This window comes from Miniopterus schreibersii (genome assembly GCF_964146895.1).
Source record: "Miniopterus schreibersii genome assembly, chromosome: Y".
Classification (NCBI taxonomy): Eukaryota; Metazoa; Chordata; class Mammalia; order Chiroptera; family Miniopteridae; genus Miniopterus; species Miniopterus schreibersii.
The window spans coordinates 744,892-760,000 of record NC_138120.1 but is presented as its reverse complement, the minus strand read 5'-3'; the positions used below and the strand labels follow the sequence as shown (position 1 = coordinate 760,000).

The following is a 15,109-nucleotide window of genomic DNA, read 5'->3' as shown; positions in this document are numbered from 1 at the left end:
AGCCTGGGCCGCATCGGTTAGACAGCAGGAAATACTGCAAATCTCTGGCTCAGGATTCCATCTCAAGAATCTAGAACAAATTATCTTTCTAGGTGAAATTGAAAGGCGGCAAAAGGAGGGAAATGATGAAGGTAAGAGTGGAGATCACCCACAACCCAGGTACGTGCCCTGGACCGGGAATGGAACCTGTGACCCTTCGTTGTGTGGGCTGATGCTCTAACCACTGAGCCACACTGGCCAGGGCATCAGTGTCTGTGGGTTTAGAGCTGGTGGGTCAGGAACAGGGGACCTTCCCGGTAAGACTGGTCCCCAGGAGATGTCATTTATCTGGAATGGATTCCATCCAGGACTGTTCTGTTATGAACAGAGATCCTGAGGCTCTGAAATCGTTTCTCCCCACCTCCTGGGACCAAGGCCTCCCTTCCGAAAAATCCAGAAAAAAAATGTATGTTTTCTTTCTAGATTATTGAGTCCACCAACATGCATTTCCAATCACACAAAAATCAGAACAATTCTGTCAAGAATTGATTTTGCACTCTGCCCCTCCCCTTGGGTCCTGGGCTATCCCTTCCTTCCATCCTTGCACAAAAATTGGGGACAGCTGGAGTCTTCAAATTGGGATGCCCAGGGCAACAAAGACCATATAAGGGGAGGGGTCCCTGTCCACACTTGGTTTTAAAACAATCACCATTCAGCCCAGCTGGTGTGGTTCAGTGGATTGAGCATCGACCTATGAACCAGGAGATCCGGGTTCAATTCCTGGTCAGGGCACATGCCTGGGTTGGGGGCTCGATCCCCAGCAGGGGGCGTGCAGGAGGCAGCCGATCCATGACTCTTTCTCATCATTGATGTTTCTCTCTCTCTTCCTCTCTCTCTAAAAACCAATTAAAAAATTTTTTTTTAAAAATCACCATTCAGACCCACTACATCTCCACATCCAAATCCTTTACAGTTCAAATCAAACTTAAGCAAATTTTCGAATGTTGGGTGAACAGAAGAAAAGCAAGTCCCAGTCCAAAATAAATCTTACTTTGTCCCGTCTACCCAGCAACCCCCAAACAACGGAAACACCCGTCTTAATATTCAACCCAGGTTCCACAAACCCAGGGGCTTCCGTGTCCCACTTCTGCAGACACCCCTGTTGACGGCTGGGGCGTGACTCACAGGTGCACGAACCGTATGGAGGTCGCCTTTCATTAAATTCATAAGGAGCCCAGGCGGGCGTGGCTCAGCAGTTGAGCGTCGACCTACGATCCAGGCGATCGGGGTTCGATTCCCGGTCAAGGCACAGGCCGGGGTGCAGGCCTGATCCCCAGTCGGGGGCGTGCAGGAGGCAGCCGATCAATGATTCTCATCATTGATGTTTCTATCTCTCTCTCTCCCCCTCCTTTCCTCTCTCTGAAATCAAGAAAGATATATTTGTTAATCTTTAACCGAGATATTTTTCCATTGACTTTTTAGAGATAGTGGAAGGGAGGGGGAGAGACAGAGGCAGAAATGCGGATATGAGAGACAGAGAGAGGCGCTGATGAGTTGCCTCCACATGCGCCCCGACTGGGCCTGGGGATCGAACCTGTAAAACCCAGGTACATGCCCTTGACAGGGGAATCGAACCTATGACCCTTGTGGTCCGAGGGCTGACCCTCTAACCACTGAGCCACCCCGGGCAGGGGGAATGGGGGGAAATCAGCTCAATCTGGATCCCGACGACCCTTTCTTCAGGAGAAACCTGTTAGCGCAGAGGCCCTGAGGGTGACGGAACTGAAACAGGTGTCCACGTGTGAATGCACACACCTGCTTTTGTTCTCCTGGCTCCAACGGTTTCAAACGGGGCAAACAAAAGAGTCCAACGTGCGGGGCACACGGGATGCTGGGAACAAATGAGTGGACAGAATGCAAGTTTGAGGATTTAAAAAAAATTTTTTTTTGGCTAATTCTCACGCAAGGATATTTTTTTCCATTGATTTCTACAGAGAGTAGAAAGGAGGGAGGGAGGGAGAGAGACTGAGAAACATGGATGTGACGGAGACACATCGATGGGTTGCCTCCCACATGAGCCCTGACTGGGGCCCGGGTTTGAACCTGGAACCCAGGTACGTGCCCTTGACCTGAAATCAAACCCTCGAGGCTTCGGTGCCCAGGGCGACGCTCTAACCACTGAGCCACACCGGCCAGGGTGATACCCCCCCCCAGTCTTTAAACAGAGTTCCTCCCTCCCTCCTCCGTGGCTTATTTAAATGATGTCGCAGTTTCTAAAACGCCCAGAGTGCAGACTTTTTACCTTAGACCTTCAAAAAGGGTCCCCGGCAGATGCTTTTTTTTTTTTTTTTTTAAATAACAATGTTCACGGTGCGTTGAAACATATTTGCATCCCTTAAAACATATTAGCTGTCCGTCCTGAAGTTATTATTTTAGAAGGCCCAGAAAAAGGCCTTTGTGCTCATTCTGTAGGGCGGCCTTAACAAAGGACCTCAAACTGGGGGGCCTAAAACAATAGAAATTTGTTCTGTCTCCATCCTGGAGACCAGACGTCTGAGATCCAGGGGTCCCAGGGCCGAGCTCCCTCCCGAGGCCCCAGGGGAGGGTCCTTCCTGCCTCTTCCAACTCCTGGGGCTCCAGGCGTCCCCGGGCTGGTGGCCGCCTCCCTCCCGTCTCTGCCTCCATCTCCACGTGGCTTCCCCTCTGTGTCTGTCTCCACTTCTGTCTCTTACAAGGACCCTGTCCTTGGACTTCGGGCCCCCTGACCCAGGACGACCTCATCTCAGATCCTTCACGTCACCCCATCTGCAGACACCCTGTTTCCCGATAAAGTCTCATTCCCAGGTTCCAAGGGTCAGGACCTATGTGTTTAGGGGGCCACCATTCAGCTGCCCCTGTGGCCTCGTTTCTGCAGGGCCAGCTGGGGAGGCGGCTGGCTCAGGAAGGGACAGCAGGTGGGGGCCAGAGGGGCAAGGGGGAGGGGGCAGCAGGGCCGGGCACCTCCAGAAGGTCGCGTGTAGGGGAAGCAGTCAGGGTCCCCTGAGGGGGGATAGAAAGAGGAACCAGCCCCTAGTGGGGTTTGTCCCTTTGTCACCGACACAAACTCTGTGTCAGAAGTGGGGGGGGCGGGGCCACGGGGCATAAGAATAGGTGTCCGCACATTTATTTTCTATGCATGTTACACTCACTGGGTGGTTGCCCCCACTGCCAGCCTATTAGATGAGTTTACTTCCAAATATAAAAATGAAAGCTAGCCCGGCCCGTGTGGCTCGGCAGCTGAGCGTCGACTTATGAACCAGGAGGTCACGGTTCGATTCCCGGTCAGGGCACAGGCCCGGGCTGTGCTCTCGATCCCCAGTAGGGGGCGAGCAGGAGGCAGCCGATCCATGACTCTCTCTCTCATCACTGACGTATCTCTTTCTCCCTCTCCCTTCGTTTCTGGGAAATCAATCAATAAAATATTTTTTTTAAAAGTCAAAAAAAAAAAGAAAAGAAAGAAAGGTCAGCGTTGAAAATCCCCACTTGCCACAGGACAGAACCAAAATCAGCCACGAGCCGCGAAAGAGCAGACTGGGCTCGGGTTCAGATCCTGGGGACTCTCCCGGTTTAGCGCTGAAAGTCCCATCTCCTGGAAAATCCCTGGTCCCCAGAAACCCGGGCAGCTGGTGGCCGCAGCTGACAACCGTCTAGCTTGGGTGTGTCCAGGCGAATGTCACCGGGAGGCCAGACTCGGACACAGAACCTGGGGATGGGTCCTCGTGTCACAGTCGTTGTGGGCCCACGGGGAGGGAGCTGAGCTCTGAGCGGAGACTCAGAGGGCGCTGGCCAGGGGACGGACCCCAGACACACAAGTCACCTTCTCCTGGTTACGAGATGTCACCAAGAGCTTCCTAGGAACTTGGCTTGGCCTGAAAATTCCCAGCTGCTCCTGAACCTAAAAAGTCCCCACCCGCATTGGCTTCTGTCCCTCCTGCCTCCCTTTGTGTTGTGCGTGATTTCACGGGGCCACCGGGCTCCCGGGAACATGTCCCATCGCTGGGGCTGCCCCTGAGCAGAAAAACCCACGTCTGTGTGGGCAGCGCCCTATTGTCTCTGTGCACAGCCGTCCGAAAAGTGACTCAGGAATCCACAGATTCCTCTTTTCCTTGCCAAGGGCAAAGGGCTTCATTTTGGGTGTTGTTGTTTTTTAAATTTATCTATATGATCTCCAGGACTTGGTCACGGTCCTGAACCGAAACTCTGTCCCCATGAAACCGAAACTCCCCCCTTTTCCCTCCCCAGCCCCCGCCGGGGCCAGGAATAAAACCCGCAACCCCAGGTTCGTGTCCTTGACCAGGAATCGAACTTGGGACCCCTCCGTGCTCATGGCCCCGGCGCTCTAACCACTGAGCCACTCTGGCCGGGGCTCTACACTCTTCTGAAGTCATTTGCCCCTAAAGTTAAAAAAAAAAAAAAAGAGACAGAGAGAAGGCTGAGGTTTTATATTTTGATTTCTGTGGATGTTAGCAAAGCTTTTTGTTGTTAGTTTTGTTACAATTTTTAAAAAAGATTTGGGTTAATATGTAGTTTAATAATTCGTTACAGTATCCATAATAACTTATGTGATAATACTGGTTACACTGTGAGTCTTTGTTATACTGTTGCGATTGATTGTTATACAATGTTTCTTCCTAATTTTATTTTATTTATTTTTCCCTAATTGCAGAATGAGCAGTGTGTTAGTGTGGCAGGCCTGCCACAGGTTGCGGGCGGCTTCAACCACAGACAATCGCCTCCCGGTCCTGGAGGCTGGACGTCCGAGATCCAGGCGTGGGCAGGGCTGGTTCCTCGGGGTCCTGGGGTTTAGGGCTTCAACACGGTAAAACTCAGCCCGTGCGAAGGGAAATCTTAGCAAATATATAACAGTCCAGCTGCTTCCCTGACAATAGAGAGCATTTGAATGACAATCTAATCAGTTTTTCAATACTTCATCTGAACATAAATATTTAAAAAAAAATAAATTTAGTCCTGGCTGGTATGGCTCAGTGATTAGAGCATGGGCCACACACTGGAGGGTCTTGGGTTCGATTCCAGGGCATGTACCTGGGTTGCAGGTGCGATTCCTGCCCCCGGTCGGGGCAGGTGTGGGGGGCGACCAATGCATGTGTCTCTCTCACATGGATGTTTTTCTCTCTCCCTCCCTTCCCTCTCTCTAAAAATCAATGGAAAAAATATCCTCCTGTGAGGATTAACAAATAATAAAAATATAATAATATTAATTAATAAGATAGTCATCGAAAGTCGTGCTTAAAACTTCATTACATGGTCTCATCCTAAACTCACCCTCAGGAAATGATTCCTGCATATACTGAGGTGACACTTAATTTCTTTTAATTTCTTAATAACGTGTTGGTTTTTTGTTTTTTTTAAACAAATGTATTGTAAAAAACTTATGTAAAACCGGCTCCAGTGACCTTCTGTGCCCGCAGGGGCCCATCTGGAAACAGAGGAACCTCTCCCATCCATTGCGGCTCTGGGTTTCACAACCTTTGTGCGTTTAATTAAACCTGCAGATGACAGGGTGCCGTTAGAAGAGGCCCCATAGGGTCCCTGTAGGGTTGGAGACAGTGTCATCGGCGTGTGTCCGGTTGGGGGACGGGCCAGAGGATCCCCAGGAGGGCGGGGAGCTGGATCTTGGCTCCATTCCTGTCTGCAGCTTCCCCTGAAGGGCCCGTCTCCTCTGTGCCACAGTGAGGGTCCCCGCCGTCCGGCTCAGACCAGCTTCACCGGGTCAGCTCACTCAGGACCCCAACTGTAAGTCACTCACGAGATGGGGGGGGCAGGCAGGACAGTGTGCCCGGGGGGGCAAGGCACACCCAGGGGTGAGGGAAGTCTCTTTGTTTTAAAGATGCTGTTTAATTGGGGCAGGGTGCAGCTCAGCTCAGTTCAACGCCTTGTGCTATTTTAACCCGGGCCCCCCAAAGTCCTGCAAGGGTGTTTGTGGGACACGCGGAGAGAACACGGGGTCTGCAAGGGACTCCTCAGATGCGAGTGGGGGTGCCGGCGATGGTGGAGGCTGCTGTGGGAAAAAACAAAAACATTCTTACACATCCCGAGATGTTGAACCAGGAAATAGCATGAGTTAAGAAACTGGTCTAAGATCCATATCTGGAGACGGGTGGAGTGGGGTGTGGGGTGCCTCATGCACGTGGCTGCGGTGGAATTGTCGCGTGTTGCCCAGACAGAAAGTGTGGGTTTTGTGGGTGCCTCCTCTGGAATTCTGTCTGCCGACTCGGGGCACCCCTGCTCTGAGTGGGTGAGTTGTAACACTTTTGCTGGCAAGCAATGGACACTTGACTCACGCTGGCGTGGAAACTGTCCAATCGGATAATTAGGAATCTCGGTGCAGCTTCAGGCATGGCTTGATCCAGGAGCTGAAGTGGTTGTCGGCTCCCCTTCTCTGTCTCTTGCTCTCTGGTTTAGCTCCGTGTTTCTCTGTCTCCTGTAGCTTCAGGCTTTAGTGTCTTTTGAGGTAGGGTCACTCGTTCTGTGTGGAGGGAAAGAGGGATCCAGGCATCCCCTGGCCCCCTATCTTCTCAGAAAAAGAGAAAATAGATACTTTTTTCTCAGCACCCCCGAGTCACAGCTCCTGAAGGTTCTGTTGGGCTCTGCTAGGGTCCGAGGACCACCCCTTGGATCAATCCCTGTGGACAGATAGGGGGAGCACTGTGACTGGTCAAGCATGGGCCACACGCCTACTCCTGTGTGATTGACAGTCCTGTGGACCACACAGCTTGAAGGGGGAGGATCCAGGAGAGGGAGGAGTGCTGGGCGCAGAAGGGGGGATGGACCCCAAAACACAGCCGTCTTCTTTCTGTTCATTCATGCATGCATTCGCTCATCCATTCACTCTGCACCTATGGACATCATCCTGGGTGTCATGCATCCATCCATCCCCCCCATCCATCCATCCATCCATCCATCCATCCCCATCCATCCATCCACCCATCCACCCATCCACCCACCCATCCATCCACTCTACATATATGGACGTTAATCTGGGTGTCATCCTTCCATCCATCCATCCATTCACTCTGCACGTATGGATGTCATCCTGGATGTCATCCATCCATTTATTCATTCTTTTGTTCATTCATTCACTCTACATCTATGGATGTCATCCTGGGTGTCATCCATCATCCATCCATCCATCCACTCTGCACCTATGGAAGTCATCTTGGGTGTCTTCCATCCATCCATTAATTAATTCACTCTGCATCTATAGAAGTCATCCTGGGTGTCATCCATCCATCCACCCACCCATTCATTCATTCGTTCACTCTACATCTATGGAAGTCATCTTGGGTGTCATCCATCCATTCATTCATGCATTCATCCATTCACTCTGCATCTATGGATGTCATCCTGGGTGTCATCCATCCATCCATCCATCCATCCATCCATCCATCCATCCACTCTGCATATATAGACGTCATCCTGGGTGTCATTCATGCATTCTCTCTGCACTTATGGACATCACCCTGGGTGTCATGCACTCATCCATTCATTCATTCGCTCACTCCACACTTACTCAAAAAGTATTGTGTTTCTTTTATCAAGACCATCCTGTGTGTCCAGCTCTAACCTCAGGACGGCAGTGACCCATGCCTGGCCTGAAGGGGAGGGTCCTCGCCAGCAATCCTGGTGCAATGCTGTGTGTACGTGCACACTTTCTTGGAGAGGTCTGGCATGAACGCTGTCCTGGCAGGAAACAGGAAGGGGAAGGGTGGCCATGCATTCCCAAGGAACACACAGGCGCAGGGGGGTGAGGGGGTTGTTGGGCAGGAAAACAGGCGTCTGGGAGTCGGTCCCACTGGTGTGGGCATTCAGCCAGGTGGACAACAGTTTAGAGGGAGGGGACCAGCACACTTTCCTTGCCTGACACCAAGCTGGGACAATTGCCCAGATTTTGACTCATGGCCACTCACTGCTTCCCTCCTGGGTAGAATGTATCTGGGAGCCTCGCCAGGCCACTCCACTTCCACAGGTCACGACCCAGGCAGGCCGAGGGGTCCCTGGGGGGCTCTGCTGTCCAGCCCCAGATAGCCCGTGGGAATCTTGCTGAGACCTTCTCTTTTCTCCATTTCTTTTGAGTTGTCCTCAGAGCCACATTTTACACGTCTTCTTATCAAGGTGGATGACCTCAAGTGAGGACAGTTTTGCACTTTAGGGACAACCAGGACAGATAAAAGGTGGCCGGTGTTGCTCAGTGGTTAGAGCATCAGGCTGGGCACTGAAAGGTTGCTGGTTCAATTCCCAGTCAAGGACACGTACCTGGGTTGCAGGTTCGATCCAGGGCTCCTGTTGTGGTGCATGCAGGAGGCAACCAGTTGATGTGTCGCGTTCACATTGACGTCTCTCTCTCTCTCTCTCTCTCTCTCTCTCTCCCCCTCCCTCCCACCCTTCCACTATCTCTAAGAATCAATAGGAAAAGAAATATCCTCCTGTGAGGATTAACAACAACAAACAACAAAAAGCTCGGGAACCCTCGGGTGCCTCAGTTTCCCCATTTGTCAGTAGTGTCTTCCCAGGACAGTCCTAGTCTAAAACATGTACACACATTGACAGTGACACAGGTGCAAGGAGGGGAGAGGTGCAGTCCAAGGGCTCGAGGAACTCTTGGCCCGAGGTGTCCACGTCCCGTCCAGGGTCCCGATGCCAGGAAGAGAGCCTGTGGGCTTTGGGAAATAAGGGAGCAAGAACAATATGAGCCCCCGGGGACCTCGGGTCCGTCAACACTGGCTTCCTGGATGGGAGCGTGATGTCATCTGTGAGGATGTTGAGGACGGCGGGGATGGAAGATCCACCCCTTCCTCCTGACCCGAGTCCTGCCTGAGATTCAATGGGCCACGGTGGCCACAGACCAGACGATGTGGGCAGCCACCTCTAGTGACCTGAGGGACACGGACAAGGCCGAGACTAAGGGGTGGAAACCGCAGAACGTGCAGCTGCCAGGGAGTCAGGAGTGCATGGTTAAAGGGGCCGATGAAGACTTAGAGAAGTAAAGCTGAAATGTTTTTACGTTTCTCCTTGCAATTTGAGGCATTAAAAATAATAATAATAATAAGGTATAGTTTCTGCACAACATACAATCAACCTTGCAAAGTGTATAATTCACTGGCATTTAGCATATTCACCATGTTGTGCAACCAATATCTCTGCCTGGTTCCAGAACATTTTAATCCCCACCACCAAGGAGCCCTGTCCCTGTTAAGTCATCACCCCTCCCTCCCATCTCCCTCTCTCAGCCCCTGACAACCACTAATCCACTTTCTGTCTGTGGATTTTCCTGTTCTGGATGTTTCTTATACATAGAAAAAGACACTGTGTGGCCTTTTGTGTCCAGCTTCTTTCACTGAACACCCCGTGTTCAAGGTCCATCCATGTTTCGGCCTGGGGCAGAGCTTCACTCTTTTTCATGGCTGTGTAATATTCCATCGAATGGATGGACCCCATGCTGTTTATCCAGCCACCCATCAACAGACACTTGGGTTGCTTCCAATTTGGAAATGGTGACTAATTCTACCGTGAACTCAGGTGTACGTGTTTCTGCATGGATGTATGTTTTCATTTCTCTTGGGCTCTACTGAGGAGCGGAATTGCTGGGCCGCATAACAACTGTGTGTTCCATTGAGGAACTGCTGCATGGTTTCCATGGGGCAATTTGCAAAGAGAGAAGAGTTGAAGAGGACAGGGATGACCCTGGTCCTTGCTGGGAGAGGGCAGCAAGGCCTTTTGCTTCACCTGACCCCATGACTTCCTACCCCAGAGGGTTCGGCCTCACCTAGGTCCAACCTGACTTTTATGTAAGTGACGGCAATCAATCAATGTATTAACAACTTTCACCTGTGACAGGCCACACAAAGTGTGCTGATAATGCCATTTAAGCCCTCACATAGTCTTCTGAGTGATTAGTTCCTACATTTTGTGTTAAAAGTATGTCCCCCCAATTCTTGTCCACCCAGAACATCAGAGTGGGTTCTTATTTGGAAAGAGGGTCTTTGCAGATGGGATGAAGTTGAGGATCTGAGATGAGGTCATCCTGAGTCAGAGTGGCCCTACATCCAATCACAGGGTCCTTGTAAGAGAGAGAAGAGGCCCAGCCGGCGTGGTTCACTAGTTGAGCATCGACCCATGAACCAGGAGGTCACCGGTTCAATTCCCGGTCAGGGCACATGCCCAGGTTTCAGGCTCAATCCCAAGTGGGAGCATGTAGGAGGCAGGCGATCCATGATTCTCTGTCATCATTGATGTTTCTCTCTCTCTCCCTTTCCCTTCCTCTCTCTGACATCAGTAAAAATATGTTTTTGTTGTTGTTTTTAAAGAGAGAGACAGAAGGGGAGACACAGACACAGAGGAGAAGCCACATGGAGACAGAGGCAGAGATGGGAAAGTCTAGAGAAAGGATAAGATTAGATTGATAGGTAAAAGTGATAGATGATGATAGATAGACAGATGATAGGTAGATGGATAGATGATAGATAGATGACAGATGGATACATGAGTAGATGGATGGAAAAGTTAACCACATTTGCCCCAAATGCTTCTCCCTTGATGGTCTCATTTTAACCCACAATTTATCATCTTAAAGAAAGGTCTCACTTATCCATTAAACCTTCCCCTCGAAGCAACCAGCCCTACCGACACCTTGATTTTGGACATGTGGCCTTCAGGACTGTGAGGGAATAAATTTCCACTGTCAAAAGCCCCCAGCTTGTGATAGTTTGTTCAAGGTGGAAACTGGGCTCACAGCAGGAGGTTCCTGTGTAAAGCCCCCCAGTTCTCCATGGACAGACTTGGGACTTGAACCCCGATCTTGATAGCCCTGCAGTCCAGGCTGGTCCCCACCAAGTCATTGTGCCTCTGTGGGGCAGGTGATCTATTTCACACGGAAAATACAGGGGACTGGATCTGTTTAGGGGATTTTCCGAATCATAAAGATCAGAATGGGGGCACAGGAAAACCAGAAACATATGGTCATGATGGGATACATGGAAAAGAAGAGAGTACCACATCCAATGATATTAGGGGACAAGTAAGCACTATTGACAATACTGGAGCAGCAAAGAGGAGCAATATTAATAGAAATGCTGATGAGAATTTGAAAAGTGGGGATGTTGGAGATGCATTCTCATCAGAGTGAGAATGGCACTGTTGTTAAAGAAGATGAACATCAAGTATCTGGAAGCAGTAATAGTACAGGCTGGGAGGGTGGAGCAGATGGGAATTCCTGTAGAAATGAGAGTGAAACAAGTGAAATAACACCTCAGAAAGAAGGTGAGAGAAACGGTCATGAGGAGGCAGCCGTAACACCGGGGGCTTGCGATAGAGAAGATGCTGGCCTAGATAATTCTGATGGGAGCCCTAGCGGGGATGGAGCAGATGAGGGTGAAGACGGGGGCTCTGGTGATCATGAAGATGAAGAATCAGGAAATGGAAAAGAGGGCACTGATAACAGCAAGGGCCAGGAGGGTCAGAGTCATGTAAAAGAAGATGACAATGATACTAGCTTAGGCCAAAATTCAGTTAGTGGTGAAGACAGTCCTGAGGACAAAGAAGATCCCCATGATGTGGATGGAGACGATGTCTCCAAGAGTGAGGAGGATTCCGATGGTATTCCAGAAGAAAATGATAGCCCCCAAATAGAGGACATCCAAAAACCCAGTCTCAGAGAAAATAATAGTGTGGATAATGGAATTACCCAAGAATCAAAGCCAAGTACTAACGAGAAGAGCCAAGATAAGTTAGTTTGTGAAGTGGGTTTTTTTAAATGGCAGTTTAAATTCTCCCCTCCACCTACTAATGGTAGCACAAACATAATCATGACAAGCAGTCATGTATTTTTGTACCTAAATTACTTGAATATTTGATGGGAAAGCCAGAGTCCGTACTAGACTTTGATATAGAACAATTTAAAAAAATCAGACATTTCTGAAAACTTGGTCACAATTCTAGAAAAGTCTTCCTATGCTAAATAATGGCTGCACCATGTAATGGTTTATAAAAGTTCCTACTGGGTATAAATGTGGATGGGTTGTTATAACCTAAACATTAGAGCATTTTCAAGTGCTGAATACAGCACATTTTCACTAACATGTTTCTGAAGTACTGGAAGCTAAACTTCTGTTTCTCTGGTCACTTTCCTCAGTCATTTTTCCTCAGACCAATGCGATTTTCAGCATAACATTTACGACTTAATCATTCTTTTATCCATTGTTCTATAGGGAACAGAAATAGAAGGTCCCAGCGGTGGCAACAGAAACAATATTACCAAAGAAGCTGGGAAAGTCGATGGTGATAAAGAGAGTAAGGACAACATAGAGTGATTATGGGCAACAGAAGGACACAAGGAGAGGCTGACAGCATGCAAGAACCTGGTCAGAAAACAGAACCTGGAAATCAGGTTGAACACGGCCAAACAGACAGTGACAGTAACGGTGATGGATATGACAGTTATGAGCTTGACCGTGAATCCATGCAAGGAGATGATCCCAACAGCAGCGACGAGTCTAATGGCAATGATGATGCCAATTCTGAAGGAGACAACAGCAGCAGAAGCCGAGGAGATGCATCTTATAACTCTGATGAATCAAGAGATAACGACAATGACAATGACTCGGAAGGAGAAGATGAGGACAGTGACAGCACATCAGATGCTAATGATAGTGACAGTGATGGCAATGGCGACAACGGGAGTGATGATAGCATCTTAGACACAAGCAAACATAAGTCAGACAGCAGTGGTAGTAGTGACAGCAGTGACAGCAGTGGCAGCAGGGACAGCAGTGACAGCAGCAAGAGCAGTGACAGGAAATCAGATAGTGACAGGAAAGCAGGTAGTCATGGCAAATCAGATAGCGACGGCAAATCAGGTAGCGACGGCAAATCAGGTAGCGACGGCAAATCAGATAGCGACGGCAAATCAGGTAGCGACGGCAAATCAGGTAGCGACGGCAAATCAGGTAGCGACGGCAAATCAGGTAGCGACGGCAAATCAGGTAGCGACGGCAAATCAGGTAGCGACGGCAAATCAGGTAGCGACGGCAAATCAGGTAGTCACGGCAAATCAGGTAGCGACGGCAAATCAGGTAGCGACGGCAAATCAGGTAGCGACAGGAAATCAGGTAGCGACAGGAAATCAGGTAGTGACGGCAAATCAGGTTGTGACAGGAAATATCAGATAGTGACAGAAAAGCAGATAGTGACAGGAAAGCAGATAGTGACAGGAGAGCAGATAGTGGCAGGAGAGCAGATAGTGACAGGAGAGCAGATAGTGACAGGAGAGCAGATAGTGACAGGAGAGCAGACAGTGACAGGAGAGCAGACAGTGAAAGGAGAGCAGACAGTGAAAGGAGAGCAGATAGTGACAGGAGAGCAGACAGTGACAGGAGAGCAGACAGTGAGAGGAGAGCAGATAGTGACAGGAGAGCAGACAGTGACAGGAGAGCAGACAGTGACAGGAGATCAGACAGTGACAGGAAAGCAGACAGTGAGAGGAGAGCAGACAGTGAGAGGAGAGCAGACAGTGAGAGGAGAGCAGACAGTGAGAGGAAATCAGATAGTGACAGGAAAGCAGAGAGTGAAAGGAAAGCAGACAGTGAAAGGAAAGCAGAGAGTGACAGGAAATCAGATAGTGACAGGAAATCAGATAGTGACAGGAAAGCAGATAGTGACAGGAAATCAGATAGTGACAGGAAATCAGATAGTGACAGGAAAGCAGATAGTGACAGGAATGCAGATAGTGACAGGAAAGCAGATAGTGACAGGAAAGCAGATAGTGACAGGAAATCAGATAGTGACAGGAAAGCAGAGAGTGACAGGAAAGCAGATAGTGACAGGAAAGCAGATAGTGACAGGAAAGCAGAGAGTGAAAGGAAAGCAGATAGTGACAGGAAATCAGATAGTGAAAGGAAAGCAGATAGTGACAGGAAATCAGATAGTGAAAGGACATCAGATAGCGACAGGAAATCAGACAGTGACAGGAAAGCAGATAGTGACAGGAAATCAGATAGTGACAGGAAAGCAGATAGTGACAGGAAATCAGACAGTGACAGGAAAGCAGATAGTGACAGGAAATCAGATAGTGTCAGCAAATCAGTGGAAGTGATAGTGACAGTGATAGTGACAGCGAAATACAGATTTCCGGGGGAGGAGGAGAGGGGAGCAAGAACCAGAAGACCCGCAAACATCCGCAGCAACGGGGAACGAAGCCGCACTGGCGGGCTCAGTCCAAGGCCCCCTCCCTCAGAGGGAAACCTGAATGTTCCGCCTTCGGCACACGCGTGCTCGAAACATTCTGAAAAGATTTTGCTCCAGTGCAAATCTGAACATAAAGGAACAACTGAAGTCTTTAATACTTACGCAGACACCTCAAGTAATCACGTTCTACACGATACCTTCAATCGAAATGCCAAGTGCTTTAGAGGATGTGGCAAGTGAATACTTTTTATAAACAAGTGTGGCTTTGCCTTCACCTTTCGGGTAATTACATTTTCTGAATAGATGGTCTGCTCACTGCTGAGTAAAAGATGCTGTTACTGTATCCAGCTTGGCTACTAATTCATTTACTTTTTCTAAGAAGTGCACCTGTAACATAAAAAAGCAGCAATAATTTAACCTTTCTGGGAATAACCTTAGTAATTTTTGAATAGAGTAATTCCAAATTAGGGAAATCCTAGAGTGTGAGAGAGGAATTCAGAGGCTGAATTACACAAAACTGATACCTACTATAACATTCCTGCAAACCACTGGAAATTTAGCAGGAAGTCCCCCAAACTATTGACAAAACTGATGTAGTGCGTAGAACAGTGTCTCGCCTCTAGTAGCCACTCTCCAAATATTAATAAATAAAGGAAGCCACGAATGAAGGACTCGGGGTGGGGGTGGGGTGGTGTTCAGTTTTTGAACTCTGTTTAGTGAAATCAGTTGTCTCACCAAATCCAACTTAGTTCACATTTCACTTTTAAACCCCCACAAACCAAAATTTCCAGATCAGACCTTGAGACTCTCTTCTCACTATTAGTCCCTTTAATAAAGCCAACAGTTGCTAGTGGGAAGTGCTTGGAAACTACTCTTTTTTATTTGAGCCATA

At 49.1% G+C, this 15,109-nt stretch overlaps 2 protein-coding genes across 3 annotated transcripts in view; one reads left to right on the top strand and one right to left on the bottom strand.

Annotated features, from left to right (window-relative positions):
- Positions 1-15,109, bottom strand: part of LOC308551976 (A-kinase anchor protein 17A-like) — a 40,481-nt gene that overhangs the window by 19,268 nt on the left and 6,104 nt on the right. The window lies entirely within an intron of this gene.
- Positions 5,560-14,604, top strand: LOC308551977 (uncharacterized protein). Of its 2 annotated transcripts, XM_081126908.1 has the most exons (3): positions 5,560-5,772; positions 12,243-12,944; positions 13,847-14,604. In XM_081126908.1, the coding sequence occupies exons 2-3, from the start codon at positions 12,347-12,349 to the stop codon at positions 14,455-14,457; spliced, it is 1,209 nt and encodes a 402-aa protein (XP_080983034.1). In that variant the 5' UTR covers positions 5,560-5,772; positions 12,243-12,346; the 3' UTR covers positions 14,458-14,604. The 2 variants fall into 2 exon arrangements, 1 of the variants encoding a protein (XP_080983034.1); XR_013998083.1 differs by lacking the exons at positions 5,560-5,772; positions 13,847-14,604 and adding an exon at positions 9,451-9,824 and having other exon boundaries at positions 12,243-12,755.

Excerpts from the sequence above, each read along its gene's own strand:
- LOC308551977 (XM_081126908.1), top strand. The coding sequence starts at position 12,347 with ATGGGCAACAGAAGGACACAAGGAGAGGCTGACAGCATGCAAGAACCT. Across the intron at positions 12,945-13,846 it reads AGATAGCGACGGCAAATCAG|ATAGTGACAGGAAAGCAGAT; the intron begins GTAGCGACGGCA and ends ACAGGAAAGCAG.